This window comes from Mytilus californianus, unplaced genomic scaffold (assembly GCF_021869535.1).
Source record: "Mytilus californianus isolate M0D057914Y unplaced genomic scaffold, xbMytCali1.0.p SCAF_1, whole genome shotgun sequence".
In the NCBI taxonomy this organism is placed as follows: Eukaryota; Metazoa; Mollusca; class Bivalvia; order Mytilida; family Mytilidae; genus Mytilus; species Mytilus californianus.
The window spans coordinates 92,373,444-92,392,476 of record NW_026262581.1 but is presented as its reverse complement, the minus strand read 5'-3'; the positions used below and the strand labels follow the sequence as shown (position 1 = coordinate 92,392,476).

At 31.1% G+C, this 19,033-nt stretch overlaps 1 protein-coding gene across 15 annotated transcripts in view; it reads left to right on the top strand.

The window, feature by feature from the left end:
• The window catches only part of LOC127726190 (uncharacterized), a 77,778-nt gene that overhangs the window by 50,688 nt on the left and 8,057 nt on the right, over positions 1-19,033 (top strand). For 10 of the 15 annotated variants that reach the window (XM_052233514.1, XM_052233505.1, XM_052233554.1 and 7 more), the window contains exons 5-15: positions 6,362-6,504; positions 7,152-7,284; positions 7,677-7,706; positions 9,742-9,768; positions 12,144-12,173; positions 13,280-13,873; positions 14,641-14,771; positions 15,362-15,430; positions 16,354-16,513; positions 17,345-17,439; positions 18,187-18,358. In XM_052233514.1, the coding sequence (XP_052089474.1) occupies positions 6,362-6,504; positions 7,152-7,284; positions 7,677-7,706; positions 9,742-9,768; positions 12,144-12,173; positions 13,280-13,873; positions 14,641-14,771; positions 15,362-15,430; positions 16,354-16,513; positions 17,345-17,439; positions 18,187-18,358 (1,584 nt within the window). Of the gene's footprint in view, positions 1-6,361; positions 6,505-7,151; positions 7,285-7,676; positions 7,707-8,453; positions 8,490-9,741; positions 9,769-12,143; positions 12,174-13,279; positions 13,874-14,640; positions 14,772-15,361; positions 15,431-16,353; positions 16,514-17,344; positions 17,440-18,186; positions 18,359-19,033 lie in introns of all 15 variants that reach the window. The other 5 variants (XM_052233483.1, XM_052233478.1, XM_052233494.1 and 2 more) reach the window with 5 other exon arrangements.

Below are 19,033 nucleotides of genomic sequence, written 5' to 3'. Positions count from 1 at the left end.
ATTTGTCAAAAGGCTTATATTGACGATAAATCGTTATGCTTGCGATGACTGTAAACACATTATTGTTAAGAAGAAAATTTTAATGTTCCAATAAAGTGTTTAAGATATTCATTGAAATCTAATTTATTTGTTCAAGTGCTCCTTAAACGTCGTACGGTTAAATGTCCAATACTGCAGTTTGTACAGTACAGCAAGCCTTTCCTCAAATACCGGTAGTAGCTAGTTAAGGTGAAGAGATACGACTTCATTCATGACAAGACCACTGCTGAAAAGTCGTTCGTTTGGCATTCGCGTTCGGTTCGATAAATACGTTTAAAAACAGACTACTTTTTTGTATAGACACAAGTTTATTGTTGAAGACGATCTGTTGCCCTCTATGTGTCTTTGTTATGCTTTTGTGGTTGAGTTGCTGTCTCATTGAAACATACCTCACAATTCATATTATTTATAATCACCAGTATGCAGAAATTATTTTGGTATTAGGAAACTTGTATGCCACAAACATCATCAACACGACCTTGAATTTATTTTGACAATTTTTATCTCGTATTAACCTTTTAACGTTCCTACAAGGCTATATCAGATATCAATTGGCCCTAATGAATAAGTTTGTTTAACCATAAAAGGAGATCTACGTGGTTGCATGTATTAAATTTCCTCTGATTAATCTATGTCCATACTAAGGTGTATGTCATAAAAACAATATACAAATGCCAGATTTTAAATACATAACTTCGAGTAGGGATCTTTACTCTAATGGATACAATTTATTTAGGAGCAGCAAAACCTTGAACAGCTTGCAAATCACCATTTTCCAAATTTTGAAGAAAAAGAAGGTGACACAAGTCATGCATCACTGATTATGCAACCTCCTAAAATTGTTTGTTTATCTTAAACACGTTTTTGTACACTTTTTAAAACCTAGCTATAAAAAAGGGTTGCACTTTTCAAAGACCCATGGCCTGTGGAGTATTTAAGTAAGATCATCAAATCAATCGAAATTGTTATTGGAATTTTTACAGTTGAAATAAAACTATATAACGACATTGCTGATTCTAGTTTTCAAGTAGTAAATCTCGCCTTTCAAAATAGATAAATACCTATTTCAAATAGAAATTGATAAATTATTTAAAAGCTTGTACCCTGTCACGTAAACCACACAATTAGGGAAATATACAGCTCTATCGGGTTATCTGTATCATTTGAGTGTGTCATAATTGACGATTTCAGAAATACTGATTTTAACTTTTTACTGAAGATGATTCACATCGTTTTGGATAGAGCTGTTCAAACAAAAGATTCGTGTCAAACTGTCTTAACGGAAACGTGCTTGAATAGTAATACATACATATTGTGATAAAAGAATTATCTGAAACAACAGTTTACCTAAGAAATGTATCAATAATACAACGGTTGTTACATGGAGAAATTGGCCAATGAGTCTTTAATTTGTAGACAAACCGCGCCTATTGCTTACCAATTTATAAGCCTTGAATCATTAATGAGCATTTCATCTATCCAAGGCAAATGATATCAGTTTCAGTTTTTTGTGAAAGGCCGTATTGCCCCGAGCTACATTTTACTTATACCCGTATTGCCCGTTCTTCTGTTAGTGATATAATGCACGTCCATTGTAGCCAACTTTACAAAATGCGATTGTTTTCTTTTCAAGAATATGCAAGAGCCATTACCTGCTGAACATAAAAATAGGCAGCCACCAATATTTAGAAATTATTTATTACATTACTAGTAATTTATACTTCATTTATGTTCAATTAAATATTCCTTTGATTAATTTTACTGACGTTTTTTTATTAAATGTAATGATCCAGTGTGCGAGTTATCCAGTACTTTGTCTTTGAGTTTTTTGCTTTTGCGTCATGTTGCAATTTGGATTGTTGTGTAATGTGTTTTGCAGCATTTTTGTTAAAGATAGTTTCAATTATTCTTTACAAAATATTTCTTTTGTACATAGAATTCATCACAACTCTTAGCTTGTAGCTGCTATTTCAGCTGATATAAAGGTGATAGTATATATTTAATCATCTAGATATGATGAATCTTACTATGCAAATTTCCTATCGTTATTTTAATATTTTACATTACGAAATCCTATAATACAACTTCCCGAAATTCTTAAACACACGATAACTCGTTATAAAGAGAAATTTTTAAATATGTACTTGCCCTCCTAACCATTGCTGTTGCTTAGGTACATATAGTCTAGTTAGCGTCCCGTCAAATTAATGACATCAAAAGATGTCTTTGATTCACATCGTTTTTGGAATTCATTTAATTCTATAAATTGTTGTTCTAAAAAAAAATTCTGACAAAAGACTTGTCAAACTGTTTTACCGATGCTTGCCCAAATAGTCACACAGACAGATTGTCAGAGAAGCTCTCCTTGAAACAACCTTGCAACTAAGACATGTATACATTGATCTTAAAGTAAATGGAGCGACTTCCATCTTAAACTTAAATATTCATTTTCTTCCAAATCATAGTTACTAAATTTCCAATTACTGAAATGTCAGTCATAGTTTATAGGTTTATCATGATCAAAAACCTTTCTATTTTCCACATTCATGGCCCATTTGCGCTTTAGCACCATTCAGGGTATCTGTGGTATTTCCGCATTTTTAGTGGGTGATCATTCTATAGGTTTCTTTACAATGTTTTGTGAACCTTAGGCATTTGTCTTTGGTTATAGTTTAATATAAGGTGCTGTTTTTAGGTAGCCATCCTGTCTTCATGTTTTTCCACTGATGATAGTGGTATCAGTCTTCGATTAAGGTATTAGAACTGTCTTGTAATGTAGTATCGTCTTGCAATAAAACAGTCTGGCTTGTATTTAAAAGAATAAGATATGTTGTCCCATATGCAATTGATCAAATTCGGAGTTAAAATTAAAAACTAAAACTTTAATAGTATAATTATAAGCTACAAGTAAACAAACAATTTAAATTTATGAAATACATATGTAGGAATAACTTTTAAAAGTTTTGTAAGAATTCGATTTAAACCATACCGCACTTTGACATTGATCAACATAGGTAGCCAATGACAACAAGGAAGCGATATACCATATGAATTTAAATAAAACCCTTTGAAATGTTCGATTTAAATAGTTGGGTTTTGACAATTCGTATTTATTAAATACTTCAGCTAAATATTGATTTTGAATGGCATTTTTATTTGGGGATGCATAAGTACAAGTATTGAAGTTGTAAGGTTGTTGATTTGATTTAATGATATTAAATGATAGATCAGGTGGTTACACATCTATATGTTGTCAAAATTTCCATTTCCAATATAAAATATAGAATTGTTTATGTTTTTAGAATTTGCTCGACTTTGAAACGGATGTATAGTGATTCCAATTATATGAAAATATGTTCCCTTTAAAACGAATTTCCTTTAAACTGAAGTAAGAAGTTTCTAAGGAGGCAATTAAGAGACAATGATAGAAGATAACACCATGACTAAAGGAAAAATGAAGGTCAAAAAGACAAATAACGGTCCTCAAACACCACACAGAAAACCTCAGATTGAACAGCACAAACCACATCAAAATGTGTGATGAACTGAGGCCCTTCAGAAATGGCAAACTGTAATGATCTCATTTTACGAACGAAGTCAAGTCATATTATTTTTCAAAAACAAATATTCCACTGCTTTCTGTTATTTCTGTGGTTGTACAGAACTGGTTAAAACTTTTACAAAAACAGGATCTTCACCTTCAATTGTTCAGAACTTTTATCACAGTCACCTTTGACATTCAAATATGTAAATACTTAATCTATTTCCAATCACATACAGACGAGCCCTGTTATCAAAGTAAAACAGTGGGAAGATAAAGATAAAGGTACAGTCAAACAGGCTAGACAAATTTACGCGACCATATTTTCAAAGGAAAAACAATGAATGCTTATTTTCGAATATAAGGAAGACCTTGAACTATTCAAAAAACGGTCTCTGAGTTACCTATGATATTGTTACTCTTTTACATTGTAACTTATATAAATGCTGGATAGAGAATATTTAGTACATAACAACGGAACTAAATATTAATTTCTTAAGATTAAATATTTAACAACTAAATTATGATAAATCATTTAATAACCTTTGTCGAAATATTGCAACATTTATCGTTCATATGTTAAACAAATTGACATAAAAATTTACTTAGAAACGTTTGTACTTCCTCCGTATTTGTAACAATATTAGCTGTATCCAATTTATTTGCTGACACGTACTAAAGCCTACTATATTTTAAGTTTTAATCAATTGAATACCAAACTATTAAGAAACATTTGTTTTTTTTCAAGGATTTATTAATTCAATTTAGATGTGGTCTTGAACCTTGGTCTCACGCTGTCATAAAATTGAAATAGTTTAATTTCTTTTTTTTTTTTAATATCTGAAGACCAAAAAATTAATAGACGACTATATTTTGATAAACTACTAGCTTTCATGTTAGTGACATACATTACAAAATAAGGTATTGTTGTCCCTAGTATATTTCTTTTAGATAAGATACACGTATAACTGTATTTCCTTGCGAAAGTCGATTACTTTGACAGTTACTGGTTGTTAATTTTCGTTTTGTTATGTATCTAGTTTTGCTTAATTGGTTGATCGATTGTTTTTTTTTTAATTACTGTTTTTTTTCAATTTTTGAAATCAATGTTATCTTCTCAAATTCGCTGTACCGATAATTAATGATTTTTATCTACACATAAATTTGTTTTTCTATATCCCTCTATTCCTATTCCTATAAAAATAAAGAAATTTGTAGAGTAAACATCAGATAGACAGCAACCATACGTTACCAAAAGAAAGACTGTTATTTTACTATCAATGCTACTAAATTCATACCATTAAATATAGCTCTGCCAGATTGTGCAGAACTTTGGTTTGTTTTCTTTTATGGAATTATCATCATGAATATGCAACTAATATTAGGCAACAACCAATTAATTAATTTTGAGCAAATTATAATTTCCTTTATCTTAAATACATGTACCAATAATTGTTAATTGTAAAATGTTTTGGAAGGCATCATGCTCGTTACGGAATATTTATGTCACAGATGACCACTGGCGTATTCCGTTTGTCTGAGCCACAATCATGCTATCCTTTTCTCTTTTTTGGCTTACACATATTTCCAAATACGACTCATTAGCTGACAAGAACAGTTCATCAGTTCATCAAGTTTCGAAAGAAAGCATTTTTCAATTCTTTAGATAAGAAGCCTTCAGCTAAGTTGTCCTCAATGAAGTCCAAGGAATAGGTTGCTCATAACTAAGAATAAATGTGTAACCTTCAGTTAACTGACAGAGGATTTTTTTTCAATTGTTAACACACAGTAATAAGATGAGCAATATACAATAACAAACTCCAGTTAAGGTCGTGTCAAAAATTTAAAAAAAAGGTATGACATAGAAAGAGTTATATTTCCTCCACAGTACAGGCACTTTCCCATGGGAAAATGTTTGGATTACACCAAACGTCATACTAGAAAGACAGTCTTTTTAGGTTAACAGTGGCGTAGGAATAAACTTACAAGTGATAAGCAAAAAAAAAGACCTCTTCTATAGTCTAATAGTTCTATCAGTATGTGTGTGGGTGGTGGGGAGCACAGTTTGCCAACTTTTGAAAGTGGGGTGCCCTCCTTGCACCTCTCCGTCTCCTATGACCTGTTTATTAGTTGAAACATCCGGAACAACCGGAGTATTTAGTTTTAAACTTAAACTATAATAAAAGAATACACTGAAAATAATTTAAAAGTGTCTAAAAATATTTTTAATTATATAAAAAAAAACTCGTACAATTTTCAGATGATAATGTGAAGTTAAGCGGTAGTGAGGATAATCCTCTTGACAATTTATACTAGTTAAAATGATTTTAGAATACTACACTATTTACTATGTAGGTAATTTAAAGGTAGGAAGATACCAAAGGGGCAACCAAAAACCATCAATCAAAGAAAGATTTACACCACCATGCAATAAATTTATAGGCATTTACCTTTTATAGTGCAAATTTTGTTGGGGTTTAATTCAAAACCCACTGTTCCACTTGTAGTTGACTAAACACAAAGTAAAGCCTCAATAATTTTATTTCTTCACTGTTTTATACTATTGTTCCCAAGCAACAACCTCTCTCTTGTACTCTATAACGAGCTTATTCTAAACCAATCGGCCAATTCTATAAACTATTGTTTTTGTTTTCTAATGAGCTAATGGAATATAATATACACTTGATAAATGTCCTATTCGTCAAACTTGTGACACCAGAATGAGTGGATTTGATATGATATGATAAATTTTATCCACGTTAACATTTTTTATCTTTTCAGAGTGAGCGGATGGAATATGATTTCATGCGTGCTAACAATCTCACTACGACCACAGCTCCATTTGCCACAAATCATACACCACAGATTGGTATCAAAATAATAGGAAGCAAACGGGTTCCAGTTATAGAAAACTTAAATACAATGTGAGTTCACAGTGGTTTACATTCTTGTCTTTGGTCTTGTTTAGAATAGTTGTCTCATTGGCAATCATACCACATCTTCTTATTTGTTTTATCAGATACTCATTATTCATCGATGCCATGTCTATGTTTGAGAGGTCTCGGGTATATCTACCTCAAATTTTTTCATTTGTACACTTTTATGTAGAAAGTATTTATTATTACTCAGCTGCTAATGGTTAAATATCATTTATACTTGGAATAGAAAGTGACGACACTTTGTTGAATGTTTAAACGTCCTGAAAGTGTTCTTAGTTTTGCCTAATCTGTTTTGAATAATTAAACACAATTAGAACTGGTTTATAGGACATGTTTATTTTGTCATGGTTTGTTGGAATTATATTTTATGTCCTTGATTAAAAAGTTAAATATGTGGATCACCAGTTCTTTTTCACCACATTAACATACTTTCATTAATCTATTTTCCAACCACTCAGGTTTAACATTTAATTTCTCGATTATAATTAAACTGTGTATACATATATAAAAGTAAATAAGTAGTGAGCGCTTAAGGCTTAAAATACAAATTTTCTGTTTAATCTTCCCTTTAAAATTCTTACAAGCTAGTAGGTAGTTTATTTACTTGAGTAACTTAGTGGCACTGTTTACAGTGAAGACAGACAGAATTCTCCTGGTGGGTATGGACCAAGAGTACCTCCAATACAGAACATAGCAGAGAACCCTACTAAGATAGACCCTAGATTACTTGCTGAAGGAACCAAAGGATATTTCAGCGCACAAAGAGTAAGTCTACTAATTAACTATCAGTTATCTAAATATTTTTGTACAAGAACAAGTAATAATAAATATTCTGAATTTCAAGGTACATTAAAAGGTCATAGTTCAGATTATTTCCAGTTTCAATTTTATCTAGAGGCATCATGATAAAAACCCAATAACACGCATACAGTTATACGACTCCTATTTGTTCCCCAATAATTTGTGTTTTGAGCATACATGATGAAGAAACGGAGTCCAATAGTCGTATTGCTCTGAATTTGGTAACATACATATATTATTATACTTTTATTCAACCTTAAACATTTCATGTTCATTCATATAAAATTAATGATGAGAGTGAATAAACTCGAACCCCACATTCTTCATGTGATTATATGTATACTTATTTTTCGTAGCCTGGATCAAACAACATAGAATACGGAGAGGTAGGCAAACCACGTGCTAGACGTAGATTATCTTGTCTTAGTTTACAGCCTTTATGTACCAGCTTCTGTATGTCTGAGTGAATTTCATCGATGCTATATACTCGTCGAATGTCTGCTACAGTTCCTTTATTTGACTGAAAAAAATGTGATTAAGAACATTGAATACGATCAATTCATTGCAGGAAAATTCGCCCTTTCAATGGAACAGTTTGACCGTAAAAATGAAAATAATGTTTCGTCATTGTTTGAATGTTTATTTTCATGACGTCATTATCCTTTCACGACGTTTTAAAAATGTTTTGCTATAATGCATTATTGTGAAACCGTAAGCTAACAGTTAACAAAAAAACTTAAGGAGACAATGCAAGTTTATAGCATGGTAGATGAATAAGCACAATTTGCACAATTTATCGCAAAATCACCCCCTTTTTCTCGAAATAATACACTATAGCACTGGTGGTATTAAGTCCACATTAATCGTTACAATCATGTTCATTCAGCACTCTTCTTTGCATAATCATTTGTCGTCATTTTCTTTGTAATTATGAGAAAAAATAAAAGAAGTATCATTTGAATATTAAACGAAATATGAAATTCAACAAAAACATAATGTCTGCTTTTATTTCGATCATACATTTTAAATTACACAGCACCACAAACAAATGATTACAAGAGAAGTTATTCATGCAGTTTCATTTTTAATGCTTTTGTCAACGCACTTATGAAATTGAAAATGTTCTATGTCAGAGACAGAAAGAACTCCAATACTTTAGACACAACGTGGTATGTATAGAGAACGTTTAACGAAGCATGAATTGCATGTATCGCGACAGAATAATCAATTCCTAAAGTACTACCCGATTATAAAACAAATACAAATAGAACAAATTCATGTAAACATAATTGTATGCAACTAACATACTGGCTTTCTAACAAAAAATGAAAGACAATAACATGTTATTTTTGTACCATAACAACTATTTCTGTATTAAATTAGTGATGCTTTCTTGACAAAATACCTAACATAAGGTATCTGTTCGTCCATATTGTCAGTAACAAATTTAACTAATGACAAAATGCAGTCAATGTATTAACTCTTAACTTCAAAATATTATCTAATGAATCAAAGACCGGGTTGAAGAACTTTATGATATGTAAATCCGGCCACATAATTCAGAAAATGAATAAAAATCGATACTTTATGTTAAGTGTATGTGTGAGTGCAAGGCTTTTTTTCTATATATAAAAACATCAATAGATTCCATACAATTAACCATTTTCAAGAGCGTACGCACCAAATTTATAAAGTGTTAATGTTATTTACTCATGAATGCAATAAAATCCTATAAAGGACTATTTTGTCTGCATAAGAACTCGTGCAATGGAAGTCTTTGTTGTTTTTAGGGCATTGACCAATGACATCTAAGCCGAAATATAACATTGAAAACGTTGTAGAATAAAATGACATTCTTTTAGAAATACATTTGTATTAGACCAATGAACAATATAATGACAATATTTCATTTTTGTAATATTCGAGACGAAGACTTTTGATCTGTGCCTTATATAGACAATAAGATATAAAAATAATTCTTTTGAAACGATACCTGATATTGTTCTGACGTGAGACGATATGTTTACTTGAGGGTAAAATTTCACTTGTTATATGATATAACACGACTATCTAAAACCTATATGAAATAATATTTTTAAATTTATTTAAATGCTCCAATGTTTCTTTTTATAATCAATGTTCCATAATAGAACTGAAACTTTTAAATTCAACTTTAACAACTTTAACCGCGATAGAGGGGCATACAAAGGGTAAAGACACACCTACCTCCATTTTAAAACTAGATAAAGTGTTAAATAATTTATACTAATATGTAGTTAGCTTATTTAAGATGTAGTTAGTTTTTAAAACTTTAATGTTAATTTTTCTTTAAAAGATTAACAGATTATTGTTCTTAAACGCCCTTCATTTCCCTTTTTGAAATTGCTTGCCTTCATGACAGCGATATTTTGTTTTCTTTAGAGATTATTTCGGCCATTAATGCGCCTGGTAAGTACAGTCCTCCTATTTTTTTCAAACCTGAAATTATTTCTTACATAAAATTGCTACCTTTAATTCACTGTCTATTTTATTTATGCACTGGGTGGTGTGATTTTTAATTAGAAATACCTTATTCTGTTTAGGTGCATGAGTGTGGAGCGTTTATTCTGTAGAGCTTCATGGTTTTTTTTTCATGCCATAGAGCTATAGGACCAATATCAATCTTCACTGTGGATTTTCAACAAAAAAAAAATGCATTTAGCCATCTTTGCATGATGTCATAATATCAATGTGACTTAAAACCTATCTATGTTTAACTTCAGTACTTAAGATTGCTTTTGCTGCCTTTTCCTTAACATACACATACTTTTATCGGTGTGTTGTGTTGCCTGAAGTCTTCGAGTGATTCAGAGAGTATCTGAACTATCATCTGAGAGGTTTGGCGCCATAAAACATGATCATTTATACCATTCTTTTAAAATATATACATGTACAAGGCAATGAGTATTACATTTGGTCTCCACTTATTCTAGTTATCTCTATCAATACATTGTACGGTTTTATCAGTATGGTAAACCTTTGAAAGAGGGGCGAAAGATGCCAATAGGACATTCAAACTGATCAGTCGAAAATAAACTGACAACGCCATGGCTAAAAAAGAAACAGACAAACAGACAAACAATAGTACACAAAACACAACAGAGAAGACTAAAGAAGTTTCTTTTCAATGGGTTATGTTCCTGCTTCCGTTTTTATATTTCTGCAGCTTTAAGAAGACCACATTCTTTCATTTGAGATTAATACCATTTGTTTTTATACAAGTGGGGATTTCTTTTTTTGACCTTACCTTTCCATTTAACCAAGACTAATATGCATTTTTTTACTGAAGGCCTAGAAGAACTGTTATCCCTCACATATAACATGTATGAATAAGATATTTACTCATTTTTGCGTAACAGTAATGTAAGACAATTTTGTCTAGTTGAAAATCGCGTCTTCGGACTATACACCTTTGTGATAATCCAGGTCAAACGTATTTAAATTGTCCTGTTTGTTTCGAGAGGAGATGTTGTTTAATATACTACTCCGAATATTCTAATGCCTGTGAAGGATTTTTCAATGTATAAATGACAATTGATCATCCAAAAATATTCCGGCGAAAATAGTTTAATGTCCCGGATCGTAGGGTGTAACTATTACGATTTCACCGAAAGGGCACCTTCCCCTGAGTGTAATTAATAATGTAGTATAACGTATGGCTTTTTAGGGTTTTTTTTATTCCTAAATCAGGCCGTTATATTTTTCGTTTGAATTGTTTTACATTTTTCATTTCTGGGGCTTTAATAGCTTGCTATGCGATATGAGTTTTGCTCATTGTTGAAGGCCTTACGGTGATCTATAGTTGCTTCTTCGTCATTTGGTTTCTGCTTGAGAGTTATCTACTTGGCAATCATACCACTTCTTATTGTTATACAATGATCTTGGTAAAGTTTGGTTCTAATAGACATGAGCTTTCACCGTAGAATGGAGTTATATGTTTACAACAGACGATGGTAGAGCACAAAAGATTGAATAAAAACTTGATAGTTAGATTTATAGTCGTTAGTCATTAGAATTTGTTTAAATAGTATTATATTAATACAAATATAGATGTTTATTCATCAGAAACGTTGTAACATATACATTTCTGTAGAATTTTAAGTATATTGATTTTACATAAACGTTTTGTTGTATGAACCAAAACTCTGGAACTAAGCATGGATTGAACTGTTTTGATACAGACCTATTTCAAATAGGCAGACTTAAACAAAGGACTAACAGCTAAGCTCTATTGCTGTACATCATTCAGTATAAATAAGTTGTTAGTGAATTCAACATCACCAATAAAGGCAACAGTAGTATACCGCTGTTCGAAACTCATAAATCGATAGAGATAAAAACGAATTCGGGTCACAAACTAAAACTACGGGAAACGCATCAAATATAAGAGGAGAGCAACGACACAACAAAAAACACAACGTTAAAATGTAACACACACAGAAACGAACTATAATATAACAATGGCCATTTTCCTGACTTGGTACAGGATATTTTAAGAAAAAAAATGGTGGGTGGAACCTGGTTTTGTGGCATGCCAAACCACCAACAAACTCTTAAAAGGACGAAGTAATTTATATAATTAGTAAACAGTAATAAACATATTTTGGGTTCTCAACATTTCTCTTTTATTGTTGAGAGAAGCTAACGAACGTACAATAAAGAAAGTTTTTTTGAAAATAAGCATTTACATCATTATAGAATTATCAGTATAACAAACAACAAAAGACAAAAACATTGCTATATGAAAACATTTCCCAGTATTTATATCTGTTTGTTTTTCTTAGTATTCACCAAACAATAAAGAAAACGAAGAGGTAGGAAAACCCACATGTTAGATTTAGAATACCTAGTCGTATTCATAGCCCTCATATATCAGCTTCTATTGTATGTAAATAATCACCTCGGTATAGCATGATCAATAAAAAATGTAACATATTCCACAAACAATCCTTTTGCAAATTTTTAAATGTTATCATTAGCACCCCTCTTTCTAATTTATATAATTTGTTTTTTTTTTTATATATATTGATATTTTCTTATTAATCACGTAGAAAGTAGACGTATTTTACTTATGGGTTGATCTGTTTGAGCTTTAACATGGTTAGTGATAAGATAACAAGGAGAACATTCATTACATAAGTTCCAACACTAACCAATTGTGTTCAGTTTTAAGTTATCTATTCTGAAATGATGTTTGTCTGGCCCGAAGACATTTACAAAAGACCAGCAATAAAACATATAATTTTAAAAATGAAAAAACCTACTCGTGGGTTAAATAAAGGTAACAGTAGTATACCGTTGTTCAATAGTCGATAAATCGATTATGCGAAAACAAATCCTGGTCACAAATCAAAACCGAGGGAAACACATCATCTATTAGAGGAAAAAAATGAACTGCAACAAAAACAAACTCCAACATAAATAGAAATGGACTACTCTATGGTCGGGTTGTTGTCTTTTTGACACATTCCCCATTTCCATTCTCAATTTTATTTGATAACAACTGCCACTGTTTCTTAAAACAGTTAACATGTAACCAAACAATAACTAGGGGAAAATTATAACGACATCAGCATGGTATCTAGTACTTTTTGAAACGATATATTCTACCTAAATATGTCTTGGATTTCATATTTTTTATTCTCTTGACTATGATTCTGTTGATACCAGAGTTTAAATTTGAGGAAAAGGGGAGAGGTTAACATGTCTAAATCAATTGTAACTACAAGTTAACGAAGTCACTAAGAATGTAATATCGGACTAAATATAATTAAATATGAATAATAAGAACTTTAGATACTAGTAGTTCAGATGAAAACTCTTGACCTGCAAAAACCAAAACCATGATCTTACCAGTCACATCATAAAAAAAAAGTTGCCTACACTTGATGAGAGCTCTTACTTGTATGTATTTTTACAGGATAACTTTTCATCAAACTTACACGGTAAACCAACTTTTGCAAATAGAACACGACCAGACTCCAAAACGCTATCGCCATATAATAACCTGCCACCGATTCGAGCTAATAGGAACAAGAATCAGATGAGCACAGTTTTTGAGAGTGAACCCTGGATAAGAAGAGGAGAATCACCAAAGCTAGCCAACGACACAGAGTACAAATATTCATACCTTGATCGACCGCTCAGTGATCGACCTTTAAACGGTTATCATTCAGAGAACAATTTCAAAATGAATTTCCAATCAGACGCACATTTTATGCCTCCAAGAAAAGCACAAAGTGATAACGGGAACTACGGGGCATCCGGCGAAAGAGAATTCCTACTTCAAAGATATCTACCTACAGACAGATACGATACATACAAATTACCATCTGATTCCGCCATGTTTTCAGCAGCCGATGAAGATTTGTTAGTCAAAATCATAGGAGACGAATTGAGTCACATTCAACCAGATAGATTATACAACGCTTACATTGAAGCAACGAAATTCGATAAACAGTTTATGGGTTGGTGTTCGTTTGACAGAGTGAATCAGAGCTTATTGTCTCAAAACGTAAGTAGGAATAGAAAAACGGTTTTTATATGAAACATGCATACAATCCAACTCGGGTTTTGAAATAAATATACAGAAAAATAGGAGTTTTGAATTCGGGTGAAGGCCAAAGAGTCATTACATGGAAATGTAAAAATAGTGAAGAATATTTTAAAGATTATGGAAGCAACGGATAAGGATTATTTCAGATGCCAAATGATAAAGTAAAAAACAAAGAACAAAATCCATAACGAAAACTACTGAAACATCTAAATTAAAGAAAGTCATAATTTCAAAGTATTTAAAAAAAAAGTGTGAACACCAAGAAAAGAAGGAATTAAACTTCAATATGCCAACAATACTAGCAACTTGCGTTGACAAAAATCACCAAGAGGCATTATACGGTCAAAAGCAATCCGGGACGAGCCCCCACACCTGTATGAAAAGCTCTTAATCAGTCCTGAGTCTAGACAAGTTGTGAATAAATTCAACTAAAATTACCAACTACCAGACCCCAATTCAAAATTCTCCATATACAAAACAATAACTCACACACAAATAAAACTTTGAAAATCATTCCGACTAGATTTCTGGTCTGGGACAGACCCTTGAATATGGAGACTTAACCTTTACTAAAGTATCTGTAAAACAACAAACACGTAAAAACATAAAAACTATTGTGAACTCTTTTGTTTTTCATTTTATATCGTTTCTATAAGCTTATTATGTAATTTGACAAAAAAATACGTAGTATTCTTGAATTATGGGTATGAACTTCTATATTACAGGCTGCACCTCATCCAGATACACTTAGACTTATTGCATCTATGTTTATAGACCCTAGTATACCTGGCCAAGTGAACTACGAAAAAATATTGAAGTTTATAGAATATGCTATGAAAAGAAATTATCCAGATTTGTAAGTAATATTATTGTTACATCGCATTTTTATCCTTTCAAGAATATGTTTTAGCTTTAATTCCTTTGTTTTCATACAAGTTAATCGATCACACCGATATTGTTCAGGCTATTTCAATTGGTTTTGCTAAAGTGAAATATTCAAGTATGTCAACAAAAATAAATGTTATGAATGCTGTAGATTTTAGTTTTTTAATTGAAAAATGTAGTGTAATTGTCGTTACTGTTTGTTTTTTTTTAAAGAATTTAATTGTTTAATAAACAAATGTTTTATTTTGTAGTAAACGGTATGTTTTTGTCAAATCTATCATACATATCACAATTTAGTTACAAATTCTGCACACATATTTTTATTCTTCAATGTCAATTTCAAAACTTTTGATCCAGTATAGATATTTATTTTATTCTTTAATGTCAATTTCAAGAATTGTTTTCCAGTATACATATAGTTACTTACATGTAGGCAAATCATTATATTCTAACCAGATCATTTCTCCATATTTCCATACCTTTACATTATATACAGCTTATATGGCATGCGTCTTATATAAATCAACACAATATAACACATTTGTAATATTTAATTTACAGGTTTACTAAAACTCAAGACGGGTACGGAAATTCTAAATACTACAATTCATCTCAGCAAAATAACTCTTCGTAAGTTGATTCGAGCTTGTCTGTGAGCAACACGTGTGAAACACATTGTCTGTCATTGCACCTATTTGCATTGGATTTCCGTCGAATAGTCGTTTGAATTAATTGTGAGGATTGCTATTTTGTTACTGTTTCCAAAACCAACGGTTCTGTAATGTAATTGTTTTAAAGCAGCTTTTATCAATAATCCGACGACCGAACAAGTTCGCTGCTATGGACAAGCTCGGAATCAGTTTACTGATATAATGCTAGATTTACTATTAATAAGATTAGCGAAAATAATTGTTTGTTAGTGTTTTTATGTGTTAGTGTTGAATGTTTTATTTGAATGTGGTTATGTTGTATGTTTTTATGTGATTGTACGTGGTTGTTTTGTAGGTTTTAACGAATATCAGATATACATGAATGGCAAAGAAAATTTTAGATTCAGATTAATTTAATAAGATTTTTATTTTTAATTTATTTTTAAGTATACATATACGATCTATCATTTCTTTCAAATGAAAATCTAAAAGGCTGTTATGAACAAAAAATCTTTCAAAAAAGTATACTATACATGTATTCTGGGGTTATCTATAATCTTGTTCTGCTTGTTGTTTTTAGTGTAGTGTTCTTTTTCATTAGATATTTTTTTGTTCCATGTTGCTAATATTGATTGATGTTGTACTTTGGCGTTTTACAAAAGACTTACTTACTTCTCAACTATATTTGCTTTACATTATACAAATGTGATTTGAAAACATAATAAATAAGAGAAGTAAAATGGTGTATTTATTGGGAGAAAAACCCCTCATACATTTTCGTATAACAAATATATATACTTCATAATTAAATCAATTAAATTAATGATTGTTTCGTGAAATAATTATATATATTTAACGAAAATGAAATAAATTTGTAAGTGATAAGATTTTATTTATTATCAGTCTGCATGGTTTAGAGCCTTTCAAGGAAAAAGAAACAGCAAAATTACTCAGGATGGTGCACGATGCTTTAAATGAAACCGGATATCGCCTTGATATAGAGAGACTTTATAGAGATTTCCAGTCTGTAGATAATAAGAGGGAAACATTATCAAAGGCTCAGGTTAGTAGAAAGTGATTACTATGCTCAAATAGAATCACCTCAGAGAAATATAAAATAAATAAAAAAACAATATCGATAAAGTATTATGCAGTTGAGAAAAAAAGGTATTTTGTGGCTTTTATGACATTGTAATAAGTTTGTCGAACGGATAACAACTACGCGTTTTGTTAATATGTCTGAATACATGCATCTGTGTCTATGCCACCTTTTAAACACTTTAGACCACTTACCTCAATCTTTACGAAACTTGTTACGGTGGTTTCTGATAAGGAAACTATTCAATATCAGAATCACAGGTCAGAGATGAGACAAATGCACGATTTGGAAACTACAATGTAGTTGTCACAAAAAATTGTAATTACTGATGAATAATACCTGTTTGACCATCTGAGATTCAAACAGAAAGCTTGTATTGATAATTGTTTAATTATATGAACAAGAAATTGTTTCATGTAAAGGTTAGTCTCTCGCTCTTCCATCACCACACACACAGTGTAAAAAGAGGCGGAAGATAGCAAAGAAGTAATCAGAATTTACAAGTGGAAGAGATTGACAAAATCATTGCAAAAAATGAATAACTACGAAAAGACAAACAAACACTAAAAATATCTAAACTCACCTATAACATAATGATGACTATATAAAAAATAAGGAGAGGATGTATGATTGCCAATATGTTTGTCTGTTATAAGTGTTTCTTTTTATATTTTCTTTTCTTTCTTTTTTTTTAAATTCAAAAATTGAAAGGGGGGAAAATAGCAAAAAGATAAGTTATTTTAAAATAAAAAAACCTTTTGTGATCCGATTTCTCACGTTGTATTTTATTTGTAGATTAGTGATGTTTTATATCAGAACAGAGTCCCATTACAAGATTCTTTGTTAGACCACATACTTCACAAATTCCAACAGTCCAACGGACAATACAAGTATGTAATTTGGTGGTATACAAATGAAATATTTGCAATTGTAGACGTACTGTTAGTTATTCCGTTCAAATAAAGATCTTCTTTCAGAATGTGTCATGATATTGCTATACATGTATTTGGAAAAGTTGTCCGCAGCTCCTCCTAAAACAATGATTGAATTGTCAATAAAGACTTTCAAATTCCTCACCATCGTATGTATACATATATTGTACATCATCTATTCTATGTTATATTTTATGTTCTGATCCAAATTATTTTAAGGGTTGTCAATTTCAAACAAAATAGCTGCTTTATAAGTTGGAGGAAATGGGTGCTGTTTATTTTCAATTTACAAAATAGTAAGTTTAAAACTCATCACAATGCGACCTAATCATTGTCCTTCGAGTTCAGTTTAGTCATATTAATTATGAAAAAATAAATTGTTATTTCGAACCATAACATTATGAATATGGAAAAGGAGCATATATCAATGAAACGACAAGCCACCAAGATAGAGCAAAATAAATTGTTTTTACGTCTTCGCCGTTGTTTCTTTATAAGAGTTCAGCAGCAGCAACTATTCTCATGTGAAATGATTTGTATCAGTGAACCAATACAAACGCCAGGTCGATAAATTCGTTTTGGTATTTTAGAGTTCATCGTGTAACAGTTTAAACCAAAGACAGTAAAAAAAACCCTACAATGACAATCTAGAAAAAAATCAATTTCACTTAATGCAAAACAGTAAGAATAAGTTGTTTATTTTAGTTGGCAACAGTTCCTTAGCTTTCTGGAGAAAGTTCAATCAGTACAAACAGGTTTACCAATTCCACAAAGTAAACGACCTTTAGAGTACGCCAAACAATACCCACCTCCTCATGACAGTTGGCCAAGGGCAAAGGAGTCACCTAGAGAATCACCTCCACCATCTAACAGAAACGTAAGTCTGTCCTCTTCCCATATTTGATATAAAGAAAACAACTATCGGAGTTAAAAAAAAAAACATGCATTAGTTATAAACACGTAAACTTCAAAAAAAAATCTTTCTTCGCACTTTTAGTTCTTCTCTGTTACTCTTTGTATTCAATAGAATATATTTCATCAATTATATAATATTGTAAACATGAAACTGACTAGCATACACAATATTGTCTTAACTATAATTATAAATTGACAATTATGCCATTTTTTGTATCTGTGAAATATACCTCTATGTGACAAAATGTCATAATAATTGTATTTTCGTTTTTTTGGAAATACAATGATAAAACGTAATAGTATTACCTCAAGTTTTTAGTGTCACTGTTACATATTTCTGATAGTCGGGGCAAAGAGGACTACATGGCATCATTATCCATTTATGGTGAAGGGTTAAATGAGCACTGAATCACCCACTGGGATTTTTGTTTGCAATGCACAGATGTTTTTGTTTTCCAAATATTTTTTATGGTTTTCATGAAATAGTTTCTTTTGCTGCATGTATAACATGTATCTCACTACATACATGCACTAAATAAACAGGAATAAAGTATTAATGACCATACATGTAAATAAAAACTGCATGACCAATAATGACTTTACCATTATAAATCCTTTTATCACGTATTTATATTTC